Source organism: Dromaius novaehollandiae, chromosome 1 (genome assembly GCF_036370855.1).
Source record: "Dromaius novaehollandiae isolate bDroNov1 chromosome 1, bDroNov1.hap1, whole genome shotgun sequence".
Classification (NCBI taxonomy): Eukaryota; Metazoa; Chordata; class Aves; order Casuariiformes; family Dromaiidae; genus Dromaius; species Dromaius novaehollandiae.
Genome location: NC_088098.1, coordinates 13,087,043 through 13,102,944, shown reverse-complemented (window position 1 = coordinate 13,102,944; position 15,902 = coordinate 13,087,043). Strand labels below are relative to the sequence as shown.

At 38.9% G+C, this 15,902-nt stretch overlaps 1 protein-coding gene and 1 long non-coding RNA gene across 9 annotated transcripts in view; both read right to left on the bottom strand.

Moving 5' to 3' along the window:
* Nucleotides 1-15,902, bottom strand: part of KIF21A (kinesin family member 21A) — a 241,115-nt gene that overhangs the window by 59,708 nt on the left and 165,505 nt on the right. For all 8 annotated transcript variants that reach the window (XM_064505918.1, XM_064505941.1, XM_064505948.1 and 5 more), the window contains exons 3-4: nucleotides 2,614-2,836; nucleotides 1,093-1,275 (exon numbers count right to left, since the gene is read on the bottom strand). In XM_064505918.1, the coding sequence (XP_064361988.1) occupies nucleotides 1,093-1,275; nucleotides 2,614-2,836 (406 nt within the window). The remainder of the gene's footprint in view (nucleotides 1-1,092; nucleotides 1,276-2,613; nucleotides 2,837-15,902) is intronic.
* LOC135327446 (uncharacterized) lies at nucleotides 9,096-11,552 on the bottom strand. The gene is made up of 2 exons (XR_010387584.1): nucleotides 10,724-11,552; nucleotides 9,096-10,274 (listed from the first exon to the last, which is right to left on the bottom strand). It is a non-coding gene; the product is annotated as an uncharacterized LOC135327446 (long non-coding RNA).

The window sequence follows — 15,902 nt, the reverse complement described above, 5'->3', positions numbered from 1 at the left end:
TCCTACAACTCCTACACTTTCAAGCCCCAAACTTAGTTGTAACTTACAAGCGCAAATTTCATATGAGCAACGGCAACAGTTTACTACGTGTTTCAGGCCACCTAATATTTACCGGACATTTCACAGGGTCTCCTGAAGAAGTACATATACAGTTAATGGTCTTTCAACTCAGTATCATTAAGCACCCCAGCAGCTCAGACTCACAGGGCATTCAAACAAGGTAGAGTAATGATATTAGAACCAGCAAAAATATCAGAAAGAACTATGCAATTATCAGTGCTGGGGGAGCTGGATTATAATTTTATGAGCAAGAGTACACTGTGGGTTTTAGGAAAGGTGTTTAGATCTGATTGAAGACACCATGGCAAATGAGAGACTCAAAGAGAGGAAAAGCAGCCTCTCACTTGGAATCACAAGGCTCAGGTCTCTAAAGATATACACTAGAACAGCTCCAGTGTCTTCATTCGGTTATACCAATTCACACCAGCAGGGCTTAGCCCAGAGTGACAAAATCATTAATCAAAGTCCCTAGGTAAAGGCCAAAGAACCACTGTAAAAGGTTGATACAAATCCAATATACTTTATTATACACTGAAACCAAGAGACTGTCTCCTCTCAGGAGGGAAAATCCATCCATGAATAGAAAAGGCTCAGCATTTGCAAGTGTGATGCTTTTGATTCTTTTCATATTAAAAAGGAACTGTATTTAATTACTAGGCATATAAATATTTAAAGTAGGAGTTACCTTATTAATGTTTTGCTTGCTAAGTTTAAGCATACAGATGCCGCAAATTAAAGAGAGAATCATGATAATGCACCAATAACTGCATGGGACTGCATATGCCTATCTTTTCCAAAAGTTGGCAGGAAAGCAAAGTGATAAGAGAGACTTGAAGTAATTTATAAATTAAAGGGGCCAAAGCAAACCCCATAGTTTCCTTTTGAAATCATGAAAATTAATTAAAACGTCTTGTGGGAGAAGAAAGAGTATAAAAGTAGTAACCAGCAAAATTGTTTCACTGGAATTCCAAAAATATATGAATAGTTATGCAAACTACCCAAACACGTATATACACAAGTACATATACTTACCTCTAAGAACTGTGCATTCACTTTAAAATCTGGAGGTGGAAGTCCTTGTTTAATAGCAGCTTGTTTTTTTTCTTCGATACATCTAAAAAGATGCTTAACAGCACGTGATATAATGCCTTGTTCCTCTTCTGTTATGTTGACATCAAATCCAGTTCCCATAGTGTACGTTTTCCCAGCACCTGTCTGAATTGAAATAGTAGTCACTAGCACTCATTAATTAATGGAATCAAATCATCACAAAGAATTGCAATTTGTGAACACTAGTGCTAGACAGAGACTAAGTCGCACTTCTTGCTTTCACAATATTAACATGCACAAGGAGAATGTGTCATTTTGAAAAAATGGATAAACAGTAGAAGCTGGACAAATTCTACTGTTTATCTACTGATCAGACAACACAGGCAAGGACCCATTTAATCTTTCATAACCTTTCCCCTACAAGCTTCCTCTAAGCTGCTTACATCAGGCTTGAGTTATCATCTCTGAGGTCAAAAGAATAGTTAATGGTTTCAACTGAGACTAATTAAAGCATACATTTCAGATGTAACATCATCATTTGCAATTCTTCATTGAAGTAGAGCAAACGACTCTCTTAATTATGATGTCTGAATATCTCAAGTAGAATATTACCATTGTTTTCATTTTATAGACAGCGCCTAGGAACACCAGCAAGCTGCACCTCCACTAGCAAAATTCCTTAATTAAAAGCAAAGTCCTACAGAAGACATGGTAGTGTTGAGTTTTCACTTAATTAGTGGGTCAAGTCTAAGACAAGAATAGCATCACATATTTGATTATAATCAACTGAACTAGATCTACAAACTGCTTTGTTTCACTAGGACTAGACTTCACATAACTAACCTGAGATCAGTCATTTAACATGGTCAAATTCAGCACCTTACCAAGACCAATTTTTATGCAATCAATTCCTAAGGGAAATTTCAGAAGACAATAACACATTTAAGATCCCTATACCATGTTCAATGACATTTCAATTTTGAGGAATAAAAATTGTGCCCAGTTTACTGAGAGGGTATCTGTTCTCTGTAAAGAGTTCCCTGACTTTGGAACCCACCCACTACCTTTTGCCCTCAAATGATCAGGCCCAAGCTTTTTCAGGGTCTATTAAAAAGCTCCTTTTCCTCCAAGCATCCAAAAAGTGTAAAGGGATGGAAAACTGCTCAGAAAGAATCTTAGTACAACATACCACTATAAACCAACTGAATAAATCACTAATTTGTATTGCTGCTTTAGGGATGAATTCAGGAATTACAGGGACTCATGCTCTTGTCAACATTACTATCAATTCAAATGTACTACATATATATTTCTGCCAAATTTCAATTGCCATCCTGCACAGACAGAGTCCATACAAACTCATAAACAGTCTTTTAGAGAATGTTTTGCTTAAAATAAAACCAAGACACAAAAATCCTGAAACTTAAAAGAGAAAGATCAGTTACAAAATACTGTTTACGCTTACTCCAAAATAAATACTTCAAATGAAATTGTAAAGCTTACTTGTCCATAAGCAAAGACAGTGGCATTATATCCTTCAAAACAACCTTCAATCAGTTTTTCTATACACTGTATATAGATTTCTTCTTGCTGCGAGTCAATGTTAAACACATAGTCAAAAGTGAAGGCCTTATCTTTTCCCAGGAACACTTGAGGTTCACCAGGCGTGACAGATGTACAAATATGGCATCCTTCAATCTTCTCTTTGGCTAGCTGTGGTCTAATTCTGTTTAAGAAAAAGACAAAAAGAACATTAAAACTCTCACCATTAAAAGAGGAACATACAATTAACTCAAGTAAAAAAAATCTGAAAAGAATTCCTTACTGGAAAAAAAAATTATCATTTTTCATTAAGCCAGGAAACTTCCAGCTGTCCAACCCAAACTACTGACTGTATCAGAGCTCCACTCATACAAACTGACATACAAATAATGTTATCTTCCTTGAAAGTTCACCTGCCAACATCAAGCTGCTGACTTGCCCAGAAGTCTGAATGTTTCTGTATGTATAAGATGCACTACTGAAGAATAACTTGCATGATTTGGCTTTAAATCAAACTTTTAGTTTTATCAGAGTACTTCCTGCTTTCACAGTAAATAGGGATTTGTTATAGCAATGAAAATACAAAATTCAGAGTAGTTCAAAATTCAAGTAGTAATTTGGGAGCAGGGACTCCCAAGGCCTACACAGCATCTTAAACAAAAGCTCCTTGCTGTCATAGCAAGGGGAGGGCCCACGTTTCTGTCTTTCTATTGAACGAAAACGAATTCTGCCACAGCAAGAACACCTCAATGAAATATTTCATTTTAATGAAGTAACAGGTATTCATAGGAAAAAAGAACAATATCAATAAGTTCTAAAAGTAAGGATGCCTCAAATCCTCAGTATTACCCCACTGAAACAAACTTCAATTTTTATTTGTTAGTTCAGCTTCTGACAAGCTAGTTTATACAAAAACACAACCATCCTAATCTTCTTGTATTTTATAATTTTATCAATACCTCTGTATTCTTAATACTCTTACAGTATTGTCAAAATTGAATTCACATATCTAGCTCTGTAAGATTGTGGAAGCCTGTAACTCAATTTTTCTAATGGTTAACTACATGAAGAAAAACTCTGGCCAACATAATATTATTCCAGCTGTAATAAACTAATAATTTATTTAGTGAATTGCTTTTTTTTTAATATATATAAAGCACTTCCAAGTTCTCAAAGCAAAACCAAAGTTAAAATACATACAGCTTAAGAACAGCAGACAACAAATAAGGTAACATAAAAGGGCAATGAAACATCAGTGGTACAGCTACAAACAAACAAAATGATGGAATACTATATAGAGATTCTCCATTTAAATCAAACTTCAAGTACCTCTACCTACCTCAGTGTTGTTACTTTCAGTTACACAAAGTCCAAGTTGAAGATATATACACATACATGTATACATATATATACAGATGTGTGTGTGTGTGTGTGTGTGTATATATATATGGGGTACACTTGAAAGGCATACATTCATTTCATACTCTGTGCTTTCAAGGCTTGAGTCTACATTAGTGTTTTAGCTTGGACTAGCTGTGCCATTTTGAAGCAAATTCCCCCGACGGCTCTGCTTACCTACCACATCTTGGTCTGGATCATAGACCAGTTTCAGTGTGCAAAAATTATATCCCTTCCAGAGAAAACTAAGCCAAAACACTACATGCCAGGCAGACAGGAAACTTGTTCCAAAAATCTAACGGGGAAACATAAGGGTCCAAAGCTACCTGATGATCTACTGTTAGTGTGCCAAAACACTTGCTAACATAGGGATGGCCAACTCTAGCAACTCTGAAAGATGAATAGGCTGTGGCAGACAAATCCAAATTATATCATCAGATACTTAATTCAATTAAGAAATATCCTGTATGATGCATCATGCTCAGTGTGATTCATCTTTTTATTGCAGATAAGAATTTTTTCTTCCAAGTATGTGCATGCTATCAGGAGTGCTTTTCAAAATCTGTATTCAAAAGGTTTCATTATATCCCAGTATGTGACTTTATAAATAAATTATGGATATTCTCTAAAGTTTTCTACACATTAATTCCTTTATAGAAAGTTCATAAATATCAGGAGGTGCCACCCTCCTAGCATACCCTCTAGTACACAGTGAAAATTAAGCAATCCTTTGAAAATATCATTAAAGGACCAATTACAGGATGTGTAAAAGGCAGTTTCTCAGTCAGAAAGAGATAAATATTCTATAAAGAGTATTTGCATTTAAGAACATGCAGTTTTTAATACAGGTCACAGACTTTCTCTGTCATGCATAATCACTAACATAAGCTTTTTCTTTAAAAGAAATGAGAATGCTAAACAATTCAGGAGTTAAAGCTCCTTCACTATCAAACAACTTAGTCCAGTAGTAGTTGTTTCTACTAATTCCAAAACTTGAAGAATATGTATATAAACATGTTGTAAAGTTGCTTTGTTCTAAACTAATGAACGTTTTGTAATAAAGCAGCTTTTATTTCTAGGTAGAGGGAGATGACCTTCAAAGAGAAATTCATCATACACCTTCCCTAAAAGCACTCTGCACAACTGGAAAACTGAGTTAATAAAACACAGCATGCCACTTCCAATACTTCAAAGTTAGAAAATGACAACGAGGTATGTTCCTTAAAAACTGTTCCATTTATTTTACTGTCTTATATTTTGATGCCTTGAAGTCAGTCAGGGGGCAAGTTTCTTTTTAAGACCAAGTACTCTTATTCCTAATCTAATCCAGTGCAGACAGGACAAAAGCAACCAATTGCTCTTCCAAGTATGAACTCTGAGGGCTTCTGAAGTTCCACAGGTCCCTCTCACATTTGTCTTCTAGAAGAAAGACTAACAAGACCTTTTCTAAAAATCAAGAAGGAAACCACATTTTTGAAATGAAGTAGTCTTTTATGTATCCCAAAAGACCAATTTCCCCCTCAGTTCCAAAAGGCTTTTACTACTCATCTGCAGAACGAAGGTTGGCAACTAAACAGAAATATGAAGAGTTTTGTTCATGTATTTTCATTCTGTCTGGTAAAAAGAAGTCCAAAGTTAGCTTTTGACACCGAGGAATTAATGCAATTATGACAGATGCCAAATAATTCTCTCCCTTCTCCAATACTACGTAAAGACTCAGAATGACCACAGAGGAACAGTTTGCTTAAAATGGCAACAATTTACATGATAAGTTTGGGCAGTTACAGGACTGTGAAGCAAGCAGTTTTGACGTAAAGACCTCCCATGAGGATTCTCATAGTGAGCTCCCTGGCCTGCAGCTGGACAATACATACAAGCACTCTGCTGTAATAAAACCCAACATAACAGTAAGATGCAAGCACCCTGTGTGTGCCAGTAAGACGCTATTCTGGAGACCAGCTGAGCTGGTGGAAATCTGTGCCGGAACTAGCAGCTTGTCACTAGATCAAGCACTTCCACTGGGTTATAACACAACATCTAGAGACATGGTAGTGATGACAGTATCCTCCTTCCCTGACTTGCCACTAAAACTGAAAGAAGTGCTAAAAGAGAAAGAAGAGTTACATCAGAATGCATGCAACACCAAAATACCCAAAACAAAACCAGATCTCATATCAAGAAAGCTTCTCCCCGAAGCAGCTTCCCTTCTCATTTCATAATGGCTCTTAAGGAATGCCCCATTCTGCCACAGAGTAGGAAGACAGTACTCAGGCAGAGATCACAGTTGGGTCAGGTTTGAGAGACATCTCTTTCCCAAAAAGGATGAGCAGGCTAAAGATCTTCATCACCCCAACCTCTTTTAGCAACCTAATGTAACTTCTTGCCTAGCCAAGAGCTCAGACAGCAAGCTCTTGAACCACCGCATGAAAGATTTGTCATAAATGTAATCTGTTCAAAGGGTACTTCCTGCTCCGAGATCTGTACAGTTCTGCTGGTATGTTTTGCAGCAAGCTACCTCAACAAGCTCGATGAATAAGCAATGAATGCCTTGCCTTCAACCATTTCTGACCACTTAGGAACACTGCAGAGGGACTGCATGAAAATCATGACTCAAGAAGTCTTACTACCCACACTGAATGCAGAGTCCAGAAAGTCTTAGTCTTCACGCAAGCCAGCTTCTTCTCTAGTACTGCCTGTAGTAAAGATTTCCCCTTCCCTCCCACACACACACATCAAATAGGGAGGTGATTTTTCCTTCTGCTTACAGCCAAATCTTTCCCACTCTCAACACTTCTGTCACTATCACAGGCAGCACCCATGCTCTAAAATGTGAAAAAGCTCTTTTTAGTCATCTCCCCTTGCCATTTCCTAGTCTGGCAGTCTGCCACGGTGGTTCTTCTCCTGGACCAGTATGACCTCACCTATTTCATCTTCTACGTGGCCCTATCTCACCTGTTTTTCAGGCTACTTTTAATTGTATACAATCGGATTTCTTCTACCTATTTCCAATGACATCTCTAGAAGTGGCAGCCTCCCAAATGACATTTTGCCCTGCATCCTTCCCTCTCCGCCTCTAGAAAACATGAACACACCCAACTGCTGTTTATGTTAAGAGTACTTTGCAGAGCCTGCAGGCCACACACATGAAACTTAATCCCCTAAATCTACTCTGGCTCAGCACATTGGGATGAGCTGTCTGATTGGGGACAGCTAAAATAGCAGGGTGGCACAGTAATGGGCTGTATTGTACGGGAATTAACCTCTCTCAGTGGAATAGGTGCATTATGACTCAGCTAAAAACAACGTCAGCTGGAAAAGATTCACTGATTGCTGCAGTCCCTAAACTGTACAATCGTCTGGTCGATAACCTGTGTTATGCAAGACATCAGACTTCCCAGAATTAATTCTTGTTTGAACTAGATAATAATATCCTATATTTTTGAAAAACATCCTATCTTAGTTTATTTCTACGGATGGAAAACTGTCCCAATGATTAGAACAAAATAATCCTTTCAGCCCCTGACCGGTTTTACACCTCGGCCTGATCAGTTAAAGAGCTCCTTATTATCTGAATTTTCCCCCAAGAATCTCCCTACAGCTAACAACCTGTGACGAAGCCATTCCTGAATTTCCTGTTTCTCGTGCACTGAACAAACTGAGCTCAGTGTATTCTTTAGTTTGCAGCTCCATGTGAAATATTACAAATATTACTCTACTGTAGCAAAGGGCAACTAACACAACAGTTACTTTATACTTTCTCAGCAGCTCTACAGAATAGCAGTAAGCTAACAGGAACTTTTAAGAGTGACCTATAAATGGCAAAGCAACGAATAATTGGTTTTTTTATAGAAAACGTCATAGATGAGTCTTTCAGACAGCAACAACTAGCTAGAAGTTGAAAGCTGGGAAAGAAGCAGAGATGACAATGATTTCCCATGTAAAGTTCATTTTCATTAAACTCTGCTGCAGGGGAAGGATTGCTTTCATCTTGCTCAGGAAATCCTTGATTCGAACATCACCGAAGCCAGAGGTGGTATCGAGTAGGAGGCAAACTAACCTATAAACCCAAGAGTCTCCAATACTCATCTCTTAGTAAATTAAGCCTATTAAATTTAGCACAAATAAAAATTTCACTTGTGAGTATATGAAATATTAAATCCAAGAGCACCTAATAAAACAGTTAATGAAGTGCGGCAGGCAATATTAATTGGGAAACAAACAAAAAAAATCCTCCCCCAAACCAGAAAAAAAAGCAGCTTTCTGCCATTTGTTTGGCCACACGATTCCCCATCCTTTCTATTCCACTACATTTATACTTGTCAAATCGCTCTCATTAAACACCTTCCTCCACAACAAGTGCAGGGGGAGAGGCAAGGGGAGCTGAACAGATTTCATGTCAAGTACACAATATTTCTGCTTGCGTAATTTTTTCAGTATTCTTACAAGCACAGATATGAAGCTTGCTTGCTTCTTTATCAGTATTTCCCAGTAAGATCACAACGACAGTATTTGAACATGTTAATCTGAATTAGCTGATCAGCATATCAATTCTTCAGCTCTTAACAAGGTTTAAAGATATGAAAAAATATGGCATATGACAAACACCAGGTCTACCTCCAGTTAACGCAGCCGTTTGGAGGCGGGAAGACACGCTGCAGGTCACAGCAGCAAGCACAGGCCATTACGAGTTTCTGTTCTGGATGCCAGCAGGTTGTAGCACACTAGCTGCTACACCTCTGTTTCCTGTGCAAACACAATCTGTGGTGTTAATAATGATTCCTTTTAAAAATTTTTATTTGGAAAGTTATTATTCAGCAAGCTTTAGTACACACACAGTTCTGTAACGTACTTCAACATTTCCAGAGAGTTTTTTTGGCAGCCAAGGAAACAAACATCAAAAGTCTGAGCACTTTATCACACATTTGCCCTGTTCTTTTTTTTCCTCCAAACGCACATACCCCTAACTTTTCATAACAAAAAGTGTGAAAGTATCGCAAACCAGTATCTCACCCTCCAACCCAACTCCTTTCGAAGTAATGACACAATTAATTAATTTTTTTTACTCCACTTCGGAATAACACAAAATACAAGTCAAATTCAAACATAAGGCCTACAAATAATATTGCACTAAGTGACAACCTTCTCCTAATTTTAGCATCAAAACCACCCCCCACGTCATTAATGGAAACTACAGGTGAAGTCCAGGCCATTTGACTTGTGCTTTTATTTTTATTTGAAGTGCCAGCTAGGCAGTTCTCTCCAAGCAAGCAATAAATACTCTGTACAGTCAGCAGCCCTCAATGTCCTTCAGGATGAAATCCAGCCCATCTGTTTCAGGTGCCTAAGACAGCAGAAAAACAAACCTTCATAAGGCGCTATTAACTATTGAATGAACACTGTAAGAGAAACCTTACAAATAAAAGTAAAACAAGGATAAGATAAATTCAGGGTACCTTTGCAACACTCTGCCATTTCTGCAGAATGATTACCTCCATTTCTGGAAGCCTTAATCATTAGTATTCAATGGTATTCGTTAACAGTAGAAATAGATATCAACGGTACCAGTCATTTATACATATGAATATAAAAGATTTTTTAAGAGTGACATGCTTGCACAAGTACACACGTGCATCCTGTAGTGATTTACGGAGACACTGCTCATCAGCAAAGCTGTGGCAGCCGACCTCCTTGCACACTGCTGTGCCCCCGCTCCCGCCTTGTGTGCCGCACGGAAAGCGGTTAGCCTGCACCGCTGCGAACCTGCGTCTCCCTGCAGCTGCCGCAGGCATGTGCACACACAGCTACCCAGCCTGGGTAACAAGCATTAGCTTGCTACATGACTGTAACTCAATCGCTCTTACATAAGATTTGGGCACCGCTCCCATCGGTGTTTCTCTCTGAAGTTGCCATGGCTGCTAGGGGCTATACCGAGCTCCGTGCCACCAGCGTGTGCTATATGTGCTCAGAGCACGCAAAGATGCGGCAGGGGCCAGGTGCTACACAGCCTACACTTACGCTATCTCACCATGCCAGCTTCAGCGAGGCAGATGTTTCACAGGTGCACCGATGCCTGCCTTCAGACACCAGAAAACTACCGGGCACGTCAGGCAGAGCTTAAAAATTTCCTGGATAACTCTTGGACACACTCACTTGGAGGGGACTCTGGAAGAAGTTCAGGTAGAATTTATTTGGTCCACATCTTGCTCCGAAGTCTTATCCAGATACTGATAAAAAGGTAGCAGCAATCTGTTCAGCCCATGTTTAGCCATTAAACTTAAGCATATAAGCCATTAGCTTAAAACATTCAGAGTCAGCCACTAAATTATGAAATGAACTCTCATATATTGAGTGTCACATTTTAAAGCTAACTTGTTCTACTGCAAGTGAAAATTTTTTTTTTTTCAAAAATACGAAGGTAGAATTTTTTGTTTGAGTGCTGCAGACTGTCACTTCCAATTTGCGAATAATGAGGAGGCAGCAAATGGCAGACTGGAATTAAATTTAGTAGAGGAAATATATCACTGATGTAACTAGATTTGTCCAGTTCTCCCCCTCCATCCTCACTCTCTACCTCCTCAGCTACTCTAAAAACAAAACAAAACAAAAACCCATAGATTTAATTCCATAAAACAATTACCCTTTTCAGCAGCTTTCGTCTGACCAGCTTACCTACCCATTAACTGTTCATGCTGGGAATTCGATTTGCAGCAGCAGGCTGAGGCAGTTTTGCAGGCTGCTGCTTTTGCTTGGTTTCTGAACCATTTTATGAGAGCTGCATCTCTGGGCAGCCGCTATCGCTAGCCAGAAAACACTTCAGCAGTATGATTCCAAATTAATTCTTGTGCAATTCTGTAACAGTCTAGCACACTGTGCAACACAGATGGCACCCTCACACTGACAGGCACAGTCATGTGCTTTTGCCAAGAAAAAAAACAGAGGGGAGGGGAAAGGCCAAACTCTGCTCTCACGTAGACTTCCTCTCACTCCTTTCTCTCCCTTCCATATCCCTAGCTCCTACAGGAGGGATAAGAGACCCTCCAGTACATCTATTAGACCTTCTGTATCTTTCTTTGTAACATGAATGAATGCTTTCATCCAAACCTCCTTCTTGCTATTTCTCCTAGACTAATTTACACTATGGCAAGCTAAGAAATCCGCAGTTTCTAAGAACAATTTGACTTTTCAGGGACATAGTGACAGTGTTAAAGGATTTGTACAGGCCTTAGTTCTTTATTTCTAGTTCAAGAGAAGGTCAGCAATGATGGAAAAGCAGCATGTCTATAAGCTTCTACATGCCTGCCAAGTACAGAACGGGCACATCACCAAATCCAAGTACAACTGGACTAAAGTTAAAGTGATAACAGAAAGGACATTTCTAAGGCAATTTGATTTAATTGTTCTGCTAGGCTACTTGCCTAAGATTGTTTTTTGCTGAACACTTACTGTTACATCTGTCTCACTGCTCTCAGAAAGCTAAAACAGAAATAACAGCATCTTAGAGGAAATGAGATCTAAGCAAATGCAGCAAAGTTTCATTTATGAACTAAGACCTGCAATATTCATCGTTATTACCAAGAAATGGGGAAAAAAAAGTTACACCTTCCTAAAAGTAAAGTTCAAATTTTGTTTCATAACTGTCAGGAATACAGGCACTCCTGCACCTAGCAATCATCACTTGAACCTATTCCTACTTCCCACCGAGAAGACTACAGACACCCAATGCTCACGTGGCCAGCTCAGCCAGGAGAGGCCGTCCCTCCCCATCAGGGAGAAGCATGAGTTAGCATCTTGCTCTTACAGCGCAGCGGAGCACAGAACTGAGCTGCAATAGCTTCGTCACGTTAGCTGAAGGTCCGGACACCACGTTGCACTGAATGTGCAGACACACCCCGAAATATGCAAGTCACTTACAGGCAACTCCACTGGTAAGGTTTAACCCTGAAAATATAATCATTGGGAGCCTTTGTTATTTTTAAAAACAGAGTAAAAGGAAGCTCCAGAAGGTGTCAGCTTATTTTAGTCTTTATTTTGAGAGGCAGCTTCTAGCTTTTAGAAAACCCTATATACTCTTTCAGCTTGATGGGCCCTTGGCAATAAGGTCTGCTTACACTACTGCTTCTGGACATCACCCTATGGCTGGTGAAACAGTAGAGACATCCCAAATGCCTGGCTCAGTCATGAAGGGCAGGTCCCTTCCTCAGGTGGTCTGGGAATCCTAACATCTCCAAGAGGCTTTTCAGAAGCCAAAGAAACACATTTCAGCACCGACACAGGAAATGGGGGAACAAGTGAAATGTATAACCCAAAAGTTTACCACAAGGAAAGCTGAGCCATCGGAGGCTCTGGGTTTCAAAGGCTGCTCCATGTCACTAAAATTATAGTTTCCCTTCAACCAGCTAGAAGTTTGGCATTTGATGGCTGTGTTCCAGATGCATTCGTGAACTGAGCCCATTATCCAAAAAGCAAATAGAGGACAGAAGGACTGCTTTAAACTGCACAAAAATGTGCATCTCGCACATGACAAGACTTGCTGCTTCTTGTAAATCTCAGGTTTCTATTTAAAAATGTTTTTAGCTTTTATGACCAAGATCACATACACAAGTATGAAATACCCATCTTCATTTCATTGGCAAGGTTTCAGAGCAATCATGAGCTCTGACAGTATTGGAGACTAGCAAGGATTACGAAAAATTTACAGCAGTTGCATGTGAAGGTCACACTGCTTAAAAACATGTAAAGGCTTCAGATTCAAAAGGAAAGAAAAAAGAAGGGTCTTTTGTTATGTCCCCAGACCAATGTTTACAACTACTGCACTCATGGATACAAAGAGGTCACTTATGCACTCAAATGTATCTTGCCATGCAGTTGTCTTCTTAAAGAAAGCAATTACACATGCAAGTGAGAGAGCACATCTCCCTGGACTCTCTTTTACAAGCTATTTTTTTCCTACAAGATTTAGCTTCAATAGGTGAGGGTAAGCAGTTCTCATCATTCCTGCCTCAGAGTATACAGCTGTAAGGAGTGGATGAGTCACCCTGCTCTTAAAGCTTACCAGAGCCTAGTATTATGTAATTAGAGCAGTATCAGGAAAAGGAATATACTTTCTGTAGCATCTTTCTTTATTAGACAACTGAACGCTTAACAGAGATTAAATCTGTTAAACAAAAGGTCGTTATATGTAATTTAAGATAAAAAAATTAATCAAAAGATAGTTTAAGGAAAGCTAGTTGAAGACTACAGGGCCAAGCAGCCTAGCCTAGTAGCTCTTATATAATATTAATCTAGGTGAAAGGAGGGAAAGGTCAATCTACCTCTTTTAACTAAGTGTGTTTGCTATGAGTTCAGTTACTGTTCGAGTAAAACCCCAGGCTGTTACGTAAACAAATCTCAGCAGATGGAGCAAAAAAGAGCAGCCAGAGCACCTAGGAACCTAAACCCAGCCACCTTCAAAGTTCAAATATTTAGGCACAGTTTGGGTACCTCTTGCAAGCCAGGGCCCAGGGCACCCAACACATCCAAGCATACACAGTCAATAAGAAGTACACTACTTGTAACACAAATATGGATGGTGCCAACTCTTACACGGCAGCTATCAGTGTACTTTATGATTGCCAGAGTCAGACTTTATTAAAAAAATCTTGCAAGACAGCTGGTTTCCAAGATGTTGTCCACAGCATCACACTACACTGATGAACTAATAATTCCCTCATAGTATTTTCAATTAAAGGTACAATAAAGGTACAGTTTCTACTGACAAGAAACATTAAGAATTGACAGTGGCTTGCTGGCTCAGAAGCTGGAGGCTCCTATTTCCAGGGGAATGACACTATTTCTGCACACCCCCGCAAAAAACAAACAAGCAAGCAAAAAACCACTAACCACAAAACAAAGAACACTTTTTACCTCTCAATTCAAATGAGTAACTTATAAAAATGTTTAATGAAATTAAATTGAATACTTTAAAAATGAGTACATACACTCAGGAACTGCCTCACATTCCAAGTTATCAACACCTTTAAGGAAATCAAGAATGAAGAATGAGTGCCACGAGTATCTTCAGTAATAAGAAACAAACAAAACAATGTTTATTCACCATATGAAAATAAAATTTTGAATACAAAAGATGATAAAACAACCCAATGTAATGCAAGACTGACAGTTGTTTGGTCATCTGGATAGTCATGTCACTACTAGGCTCCATCTAATTTCTTCCTCTAAGCATTTAATGTGTATCTATTTTTAAAGTCCTATTTTTCTTCAGAATAGCTTAGTTTTTAAGAAACTATGTATTCTTTTTTATTACTAAATAAAGTCAAAATGGTTTGGAACCTTTCTTGTTACAGCAAAAAGATAATTCATAACTATTGTCTCTCTCACTCAGTTTCCCCTTTCTCCCTTTCCTTTTCTCATACTCCTTTCCCTCTCTCAGCCCTTAAAGCTATAGCCACCGATCACATGCTCATGCCATGACCATGCCCGGAAATTGTTTTAATTTCTTTCACTTCCATACAGAAAAGCCATCTTCCCAGTCATATGCTTAAGTCCAGAGCAGTTGGTTACTTTAAACTTAGAGCCACAGGTCCAATAATTACATTCCACCAACTTCGTTTAACCCAAAATAAACAGAAAGCAACCAACATACTTCTTATAGCTAAAGCTACAAGCAATTTCCCCAGCAATCATAATTAAATAATACTATAAAAGAAAAGGAGGGTCAGGTCAGTTACAGGAAAATTACAAGTTGCCATTAATTATTACTTAGATAATTGCTTAGCTAACCTTACTAAAATGATACTTCACAATGGGACGAGCCAGCTAAAAACAGTTTTAATAGTCTGCTCTGAATAGTGCCTTCACTCTGTTAATGTTACACTGTAACATTCTTGGAACAAAAAAAACACTGTACGGTTTTTCTGCCACTCCTTATAAAAAAATAAAAAACGTGTTGTATCCATAACACCCGATCCACTAAGTTCCAAAGCAAACTGCAGAAAGTTTCTTCATATTTATTGTTGACTGTTTCTAATGAACAGAAGTTGCTCTGTTTCAAAACAGAAGGTAGACTGTTCAAGCAGCGACTGAAAGCTCTGAGCTGGTAAATCCCAACCTTGCAGCAAGGGAAGACAACCCACTCATTTTATTTAGTGCCATTTATTTTAAAACTATTCATCCTATACACAGCAAAAACATCCAGATTCGTGGCCACAGCATCAGAAATGAAGGTGAACTCTTGCATCCATCTGTTCCTGCCCAGTGACACCATCCAGCTGAGTGGCACTGAGAAGGCATCACCAACTTGCTGTTCTTGCTTGACTTCAGATGATGGCTTCTTTTAAAGATGACCTCTAGAAAGTTAATTAAAGGACAGAGTGCTTCAGGAAGCAATGCTGGAAATTCAGTAGGGAGCATTTTTCCCATACAGGGTCAGGCACCGAATCCATTGCTCAGTATGGTGCTAGATGCTCTTTTGTTGCAAGCAAGCATTTCAGGCAAATGTAAGTTGACAGTTCCCAAACTTTTTTTTTCCCCTCCTCCATTCTCCCATCCCCCAAAAAAGTGGAGATATTTGCCAGTCTCTGCTTTGGTATTGATTCTAACAACACTCCCCAAAAAAATTTCGAGCAGGTGAAAACTTGGGACTATAAACAGACCATGATCCTGTGTGCTATTAACTGAGGATTGATTTTTGGGGGAAGAGGGAGGAGGAGAAGTGTCAGTGAGAGAATATTTAGCATTTATATGGAGATCTTAGTGGAAATCTGAAATAACTGGGGCTTTAAGTAACAAGAGAAGTGGAAAGAAAGTGACTGGTCACAGATGAACAGTGAAACAAGCTTCCAGTTGGCACTGCT